Source organism: Sinocyclocheilus rhinocerous, unplaced genomic scaffold (assembly GCF_001515625.1).
Source record: "Sinocyclocheilus rhinocerous isolate Xijiao unplaced genomic scaffold, SAMN03320098_v1.1 scaffold40, whole genome shotgun sequence".
Lineage (NCBI taxonomy): Eukaryota > Metazoa > Chordata > Actinopteri > Cypriniformes > Cyprinidae > Sinocyclocheilus > Sinocyclocheilus rhinocerous.
In genome coordinates, this window is record NW_015624837.1 from 316,663 (window position 1) to 325,926 (window position 9,264).

Genomic DNA, 9,264 nt, shown 5'->3' on the forward strand with positions numbered 1-9,264 from the left:
CACAACATTAGATTTTCAAAGCAGCCCACCAGCATGAGACATGCACTTTAAATCCAGGAATTCTCAGTCCCTTTTGCCGATTAGTGGGCATTAAGGGGCTGGGTGAGGTTAAAGAAAGAAGATCTTCCTTTTGTTGTAGTGAAGAAGGCGGGGTCTTGTCTTCTTCGCTGTGACTTCCGGAGGCTGAAGGGGGTGACAAGGAAAGGAGCCCCCTCTCCGGCGTAGGACCACTGAGCGCGGCTAGAGGGCGCCGCTGAGAGCGCTGCTCTGCCGCTGAACTGCACGAGCGAGCGGAGCGTCAGTACCAGACCGAGAGCAGCACGGATCGGTGCCAGAGAGAGACGGAGGGACGATTCTGTCGCTACATGCCGCCGCTACCTTACGGAACATTATAACGCAGCGGAAAACGGCCAACTCTATCGGTTTCTTCACAAAGGACGGAATTTAAACGATGTACCGTTCGGGAGGCGTGATGCTGGGGCTTCTCGCCGCTCTGCAGGTAACATTGAGGGTCCGAAAAGCGATGTGCGCTCGGGCACGAGCTGCGCGTTGTAGCGATGCTGCTTTATGTTTGGGCTTTGGCGTATTTGCTGCTATTTATACTCTGTGGTGTTTGTAAACTGTGGAGGAATTATTTGTGTGCGTTTATTAGTCAAAATACAAATAAACGATTTTGCTTAGTGGCAGCATATTTAAATAGGGCGATAGTGCCTAGATCAAATTCGGTAGGCTACTATGGGATTTTCGGTTTGTCTCGAAGGGTTAAAGACTTCGCGTCGTATCTAATTTGCTTCCTGTGCAATTCTACAGAGTCTTTATTTTTGTATTATTCTTGCTTCAGAATTATTCACAGGAGGTTTAGACTCCGTGTGCGATGGTTTTGTGTTGTGTAGCCGTTAGATTGTACTGGCAGCCCCGTTTAAACCGTCCGGTGCTGAACCGGAGCCAGCCGCAGATGAATGCGGGTTTTTAAACGCGCTCTCGCTTCTTTTGGCACGAGATGGGAAAGTTGCCCTCGGGGCGGTGATTAGGTCACAATGGTCCCTTTCCGACTGATGAAACAAATGTAACAATAATCAGTTAATGAACAGCCCATTGAGGTGTCCTCTTCCGCTGACTCTGTCTCTTTTAGATGTGCAAATGCGAAATCTAACGGCGAACAACGGCTCTGTGCATAACCCAAATATGACAAATCACTCTGACCCGAATCAGCGATCGGGCAAATGAATCGTGCTGTCAGGTTTCGGGTCTGCTGCCCTCTGAATTTCTGAAAATGCAGAGTCCAGCAGAATTAAGATTTGAACGCAGGGAGCAGTCATGCTGTTTCCGTCAACCTCAGATGAGGAATTGCGTGCAAATTGTTATGTTATGATGGAAGCAAACGTGTGAAATCTGCGTGGCAATAAAGTTAACATTTGGCCCTGGTTTCAATGTTTTTATTGTATTTGTGGTCTGCAGTAGGCAGAAGTTGCAGTCCTGGCCTCGTAAATGTCTTATTGCGGCATGTTTTTTAAAGTGTAACATTAATGTCGCATTTTACAACTGTTTGTGTGTGATATAACGGTTCCACATGTTTAAAACCCAGCTGCTGTTTGATAGCGATGTCCGATTAGTGAACGGGTCATTATGTTGAGTCGAATCTTTCCAGTGAATCTTTGAACCGGTTCTGTGAGCGAATTGGGCTGAGCTGTTCTCGAGCCAACAACTCACTGATTTATTGAACCGAGAAGCGTCCGATTCGTAACGTAATTTAAAAAATTAAACGCACTGGCAATATGTTTAACACTAGATTAAAGAACAATTCACATACAGTTCGCAGTTGTTTAAAAAATAACATTGTTATAACAAAAACGTTTTCGAACGATTTTTATATTGTTCAATGTAAATACAAATTATATTTACGTTCTAAATGGCTTAATGTTTTTATGAACTAAATCATCACTGCAACAAACTGAACTGAAACACGTGTAATTATAATAAACAGACGTATTAATAAAAATAGAGCCTAATTAATAGAATGTTTAGACTGAGCATGTAATATGCAACACCATAATGGCAAGAGCCAAGTGATGACGTAATTAGTGATGATGTAAAAGAATCTTACAAAAAAAAAAAAAAGATTCTTTGAAGTGACCTGTTAGCGAAAAAATAATCACTGCACTTTTTTAAATAGGTTTAGTTGTAACTTCTAAACACAAATCTTATTGTAATTTATCTCAGGCACTATAAAGCCATAGTGACAGTGCCTTTATTCGATCACCGTTAGCTTTATAGCATCTGCTGCCTCTTTCTGCCTCTGATTCTTCATGTCAGCAGGGCCGCTGGTGCGGCTCCATCTAGAATCATTCGCTCTGTGTGGATGTGCAGAGGCAGCATATTGCTAAGCAATTGCTGACAGGACAGTTTAAAGTCAGATTTTCAAACACACCCCTGTAGTGCCAGCTTTATATAGGCGTTCTGCAGATATATCATCAGCAAGGCAGACGGAGATGATGACATCAAAAACCTGATCAGCTCATGGTTGATGATGATCTTTGTTAGCACAAAAGCAAATGTTGGATGGGTCGTTGTGTGTAGGACATTAAGTCAGCATCCACTGAGCTAACAAGTAATTAACATGTTTGATAAATTGACTATGGGGCCATTAACAAACACAGCCAGCCGTCTTCTTCAAGCCTCTGATCTTATTCCAACACAAAGCGGCTGTTTCACAGTGGACGTCACCTTTGATCTTCTCAAGCCTCTTTTAAAAACCAAATTCACCTATTTGCCTTCACTGAGATCCTGACTTTGGGTGTCATATCAGATGCTGTTCATGATATTAAGATGGAATGACTCAAAGCTGGTTGTATATTTTTCTAATAAGACAAGTCGAGAATGAATAAGGCTTTGTCCTGAGCGTTAAATGCTAGGTGTGAGCGCCTGTTTTAAGCGTAAACCATAAAGGAGGGTTTGTGGCTTGTCACCAGAGTGCTTTCGCCAGCTGCGTGAGTGTGTGTTTGTGTTTTTATGTGATAAGTGCTCCACCAGACCATGCCATTCAAGGTAGAGTGTGCGTAGCCTGGTCAGCTCTGCTTTTCTAACGTCTCGCTCTCCTGACCTCATCAGTCTAATTACACCTACCTCAAAACAACAGATGCCCTAGTGCCGGAGGGGGAGGAGGTGAAAGAGAAACCCCTCGCTATCCTTGAATGAGAAGAATTAGAGCAACGCAGTATATCGTCGTGCAATGAGCCTTATTTAATTTCGCTGATCTGCTGCAAATTAGCGAGTAATCGCTGAAAAATACAATAGCATTGGTAATTCAAAGAGTTCATTTGGAGCGTGATCAATGGACTCAACGGCTCTGGAAAGTCTCATCACGGTGCTTTTCTTGAGCAGAGTTCTGCCTCATTTCCTCTGTTTATGGTGAAAGAGCGTGATCGTTATGTCCATCGATTCCTCTAGGGATTCTGGACATTTGGCTCCTGCTGTGGTGTAGGTTGGCCCGTGCTGTTTATTAATTACCATTAATCAGGGGATTAATTTGTCTGGTGCTTTTGTGTTTTTTGGCAGGTGGCGGTCCAGGGCACGGGAGCGATGCCATGTCAGCCGGGTTTCACCGAGAACGAGTACAACGTCATGACCGCTGACGTCATCATCGAGGGACAAGTTCTGCTCAAAGGTAAACAGAGATGTTTGCATTTATTCTCCTAATAAACGGCAAGTGAACTGGTGCGGCAAAGCGCTCCCTCGCCAGGCTTCGGTTTCCACCCTGATTCTGTTGGGAAGAGAAAGAGAGAGAGAAGGGAGGATGGGGGAAGGGTGGGCTTTGTGCGTGTATGTGAAAGAACGAGATGGGGGGAGGGGGTTAAGTGTTAGGGTTGCTTTAGCAGGGGGTGTTTATAAAGGGGGATATGTGTGTGAGAGAAAGAAAAAAGCAGGAGGAGGAGAACAGCTCAGTGTTTTGGTGGAATGTGTTTTGAAGGGTCACAGTGTGAAATATTTGGGGGGCTGAATCACCCTCCCCCACCGTGCTTGAAACCCCCTGCTGTGATCAATAGCATTGATTAGACCAGCCCGTATCCATACAGTCAGTCGATGGCACAGATCCCAGTCAGCCATCTCAATACATTCAGTCAATCCGGCAGGGGCCACATTTGTGCTGCGGTTGTAAACTTTGGAGGCCTTATAACATCCGCGTGTCACATCTAATTACAACACCGTACAAAGAGCATAACTATGTTTTATATTTTCAGTAGATAAACTAAACTAAACCACCAGTTACACCCATGGCTTGTGATTCAGTCTAAATATGTTATAGCAAAATAAGTGATGCACCAAAATGAATTTTTTACGGAAACACTAGGGCCTTTCGCACCGCGGGAACCTTTTCATAGTACCAGAACTAATTGTGGAACTACCCACTTTTTGGCGTTTTCGCAAATAGTTTTCATTTAGCCGAAAGTTTCAGTAATTAAATTTGGGTAATTGAACTAATTAAACCAGCCATAGTAAAGTTATTTTGCAGCAAGCCGTCTCCTGATATTTCAGCCGAACAAATGTTACATTAAAAGAACAAAAAACAAATGGTGAAACAATTTTTACTCAGAAACTTATAGTAAATTTCACAAAGAAATAACAAGTAATACATTGAAATAAACTTGAAATTTAGAATTAGAAAGACTGAAAAGTATTTTCTTATACTCCAGTAAACTAAAAAAAAAAATCTTTCATTTTTTACAGTTGTTGCATCATTTTTGGTCACAGTGAAATGCGTCCACACTGCTGACATGTTTACCTGTTGAAGATTATCCAAGTTGTGTGGACACTGAAACAGTCAAAACATGCCATCAGAGACGCTAATTAAACATCATTGTTTCAGTCAATGATTTCAACCCTCAAAAACTATTTAGACTGAAACCAAAACTACTTTTTTGCTGTTTCGGCTGAATATTTTTTGGTTGTGCGTCACTAAGCAAAATATTTTTGTCCCAAAGAGCCTTGGAGTTATTCTTTTTCTTGTCTAAAAGTGTTACGCAACTTCTAACAAGCGACATATTTTTACATTTCCATATCGTTGACTTATTCATGGGTTACTGTGGAAGAGAGAGTCGTGGAATACGAACAGACGGTCACAAGCTGTAGCTTTGTGCCTCTTGAGGTCTATTTGCGAACTGTGGGACACACACACTCACAAACACACGCACACACACCTGTGACAATTACAATAAAAGTGATAACATTGCTTTAAATTTCACATTGAGAGTCGACATATCACACCCTGATAGGAATTTCCCAAGTGAGTGTGTGTGTGTGTGTGTGTGTGTGTGTGTGTGTGTGAGTCAGGAACTACTGATAGCCGAGTTGTATCGCGCTCACAAAGACCGGTCCAGTCATTTGATCTCACAGTTGACTCACTGATCCACTTCTTATGTCCTTTTCAGTGGAAAGGTGAGCTGTATCGCATTGGCCACACAAACACAAAAGCGGCTCTCGTTTCATTACCATTTCAGCCCTGTATGGTTAGCAAGTCAATGTGAACTCTGTTACGCACAGTGCCTTTTGCCAAAGGACACAAAAATTTGCTTCCCATCATCATCCTCCCTCCCCCTTCACTCTTTCTCCATCTCCCCCCCTTACTGAGGACTGGGGGAGTCTCTTGTTAAACATGAGGTGGATGTTTTGTGTCTCTGACATTCATTCATCACATCCTTTTTAGGCAAATGACTTAGGGATGAAGACTTTCTCTTCTCCCCTGCAGCCTCTCTTTCACTCTCACTCCCCCTCGGTCCCTCCTTTTCTTTTTTAGTGGGACAGAGGAATGTACAGTTAGTGCTGTCTCACTGAGCCCACTCGGTGATTCCTACCCAAAGAATGTGCTTATGCTGGCTTTGCTGCTCTAAAGGATTTTAATTCGCTTCCTGTGGGTCTGGAAGATGTAGATACAAAGTTAAAAAAAAACATGGCTTTTTTTTTTTTTAGTCTTTTGACGGTTATTATATTTTGATATTTGTACATGTCAATTGACAATAGCCATTGTTTTGTTGGGGAGTGGCCTAATGGTTAGAGAGTCGGACTCGCAACCCAAAGGTTGCGAGTTCGAGTCTCAGGTCTGGCAGGAATTGTAGGTGGGGGGAAACCATTATTTTTTTCTTTTAGGTCTCCTAATCCTCTTCTCCAGCGTTCATCTATTTTTCTTTTCCTCATATAATTCTCCCATCTATTCTGAACAGAGATACTGCTTTGAAGTTTTAAGACAAACTTGTTTTACTTGAGGAGTCATTTTGTAACTTTTTTCCCCATGAAATTCCTTACTCAAGCCTCTTTTAACCACTGAGAATGTGCACTCCACAAATTTCTCTCTCTCTCTCCGTGTCCTCCTTGTGTTCACAGGAACCTGTTTTTTACCTCGTTTGATCTGTTTTAAAAAAGGAGAGAGCAAATCATCAGAGGAGGATAGCAGTAGGTGAGAGGTGATTGCCGTTTTGCATGCATCGCACCGCGCCGGAAGGCGGTGTTTGTTTTTGATCCCTTCCGATCAGAGAGAACGAAACCCAACTTTCAACTCTGCCTGTTTTTGTGAACTAGTAAAAGAGCCGAAAAACAATAATGAGTCAACACAGAGAGGGGGAGAGAGTGACAGAGACAGAGTGGCTTTTTTGTCTGGCCCATGTGAGGGCTGTTGGTCACTGAGATTGACCAATCAGAACACGGCTGTAAGGTCATCAGCATGCGGTTCACTGCTCCTCAATGGGCTGACTGAGGTGGAATTAAAGAACGGTTACGGGAATGCAGAGAGCAAGGGGAGCGAGTGGAAAAAAAAAACACTGAGAGGTAGATTTGGGGGGTGGGAACGCACTCCTGGTGCTTTGTCCCTTCAGTGTTTTTAAATTTAATATGAAGTAACTAATGAGCTGTCTAAAGATTACCAAGCATGCTATCGTCTTATTAAATGTTCAGGCACGGTAATTCTTTGTTGTGTGCGTATACATGTGATAATGAGTTGACATTTTTAATTAACCAAAAAAGAAACATAAAAACCCCGGATGAGAAGAAGCTTTGCAGGAGTGGATTGTTCTCTACTTAGTTCACCATCAAAGTTTGAGTCACAGAGTTCAGTTCAGTCCTAATTCGCCCGTTTACTTGAGTGACAGAGCGAGTCACCCAGTTTGGCCTTTGCTGTCATAGGTTTTAAAGATCACATCGCCAACGACTGTGCTTTCGATCTTCTTTTAAAGCTATAGTTCACCCAAAAATGAAAAATGAAACCATTTACTCACCCTCATGTCGTTCCAAACTCCTGTGACTTTCTTTTCCTGTGGAACACAAAAGAAAATATTTAGAAAAATGTTTTAGAAAAAAGTGTTTTATTTTTTCTCTCGATACATTGAAAGTCAATGGTGTCCATTTTCCTGTGGAACACAAAAGAAAATATTTAGAAAAATGTTTTAGAAAAAAGTGTTTTATTTTTTCTCTCGATACATTGAAAGTCAATGGTGTCCATTTTCCTGTGGAACACAAAAGAAAATATTTAGAAAAATGTTTTAGAAAAAAGTGTTTTATTTTTTCTCTCGATACATTGAAAGTCAATGGTGTCCATTTTCCTGTGGAACACAAAAGAATATGTTGTCAAAAAGACAACAGAATGAAAGCCATAAAGTCATATTGATTTAGGACAATTTTCATCTTTGAGTGAGCTGTCCCTTTAACAAACCATCTTCATAATTCTTTAAATGCAACAGGAGGGTGGGACATGCTTAATTAATGGCTGTGTGGAGACGTAGTCTGTGTTAAAGAGGTAAAGTAGAACGGATGAGAGTAAAATGTGACCTCTCTAAAGCATCAGCTCTGATCCGCATACAGTCAAACCTCTGGGCTTGACAATCGGTCTCTCTCTCTCTCCCCCTGTAGGATTTGGCCACATGGACTTCATTACCCTAAATCAATCTGGCAAAACAAAGACCCTAAGATTATTGATCAGAGCATGCATATGTGAGAGAGCTGATGCATGTGAGAAACGAAAGAAAGAGAAGAAAGAAAGGATTAATCCTTGGGTAGTAAACCTGGGAAGGACAGAAAAATAGACCTTTGGATGTTATAGTTCAATATAAATGTGGGTGGTCTGTACCAGACATACCAGGATTACTGTGGACCATGAGATCTAGTGCTCTCTCATTAGCGTCTGTGGGTATGTGCACCTGTTAATGTTGCGTTAAATCAGTGTAAAAATCTCAGCAGTTTCAGCACCACAGTGTTTCTTTAGTCAGCCGGTCTCAAGGTTTGGTGTCGCGGGGGGGAGGCGTGGAACCCATCCAGTGTGACATCAGCCCTTTCCACAGATATTTTTAGAGAAGTGCTTTGCTCTAACACATAAGCTGTGTTTTCGAAGAGTAAAGAATGACATCAGACACGAAGCTGTGTTTGATGGTTATCTTTGGCTGCTCATGGAGCTGGATTGTAGTTTTGGCAAAGCTTAAGCAGGGATCAACAATACGGATTTTTTCTCATGACCCAGTCTGGCCAGTAGATCAGATTTGCACTCGCCCTGCCAACATTTTTGCAGGCCCCACCACACATAAGTTTTCTGTTTTTAGCATTTTTTTAAAACAGCAGTGTTAAAAATAGTTAAATTTATTATAAGTAAAAATGAATATAATATAAAATATTATATAATATAGATTCTGAGCAACAAATATAGTATATAAATTGTTTAATTTTTGATATTTAAAATTTTTAATAAAATTATTTTAAAAACATGGAAAAGGTTGTCACAAGTCGTAGCATTACCTACCCACATATTTAAGAAAATGTGAATGTAAAATATAGAATTTATTATAATTAAATGTGAATATACTATAAAATATGACATATAAAATAAATTTAAATATAAAATATGTAATATATTTAAATTAAATATAAATAAACTATAAAATATGAATATGAAATACAAATGTAAAAATATAAATATATAATATTTTTATGTTAAATAAATATAGCTTATTTAATTTAAAAAAAAAATTTCATTTAACAATATAGTTAATAAAAAATGGAAAACTGATTTGTTTATAATTTTTAACCCATTCTAACTTGTGTAGGACTACCACAAGGCATGGCATTACCTGTCAGAAAAATATTATTATAAAATACAATATATTATAATTCAATAAAATAAAATATTGATATAAAGTACAATATATTATAATTAAAATATATAAATATATTAATGTAAATATATTTTTTAATAAAATGTATTGTATATAATAATAAAACCGTATATACAAT

The 9,264-nt window shown here is 40.1% G+C and overlaps 1 protein-coding gene across 1 annotated transcript in view; it reads left to right on the top strand.

Moving 5' to 3' along the window:
* Window positions 1-287: 287 nt before the first annotated feature.
* Window positions 288-9,264, top strand: part of cdh2 (cadherin 2, type 1, N-cadherin (neuronal)) — a 47,619-nt gene continuing 38,642 nt past the window's right edge. The window contains exons 1-2 of the mRNA XM_016560056.1: window positions 288-499; window positions 3,556-3,664. Of these exons, the coding sequence (XP_016415542.1) occupies window positions 452-499; window positions 3,556-3,664 (157 nt within the window). The 5' untranslated portion in view covers window positions 288-451. The remainder of the gene's footprint in view (window positions 500-3,555; window positions 3,665-9,264) is intronic.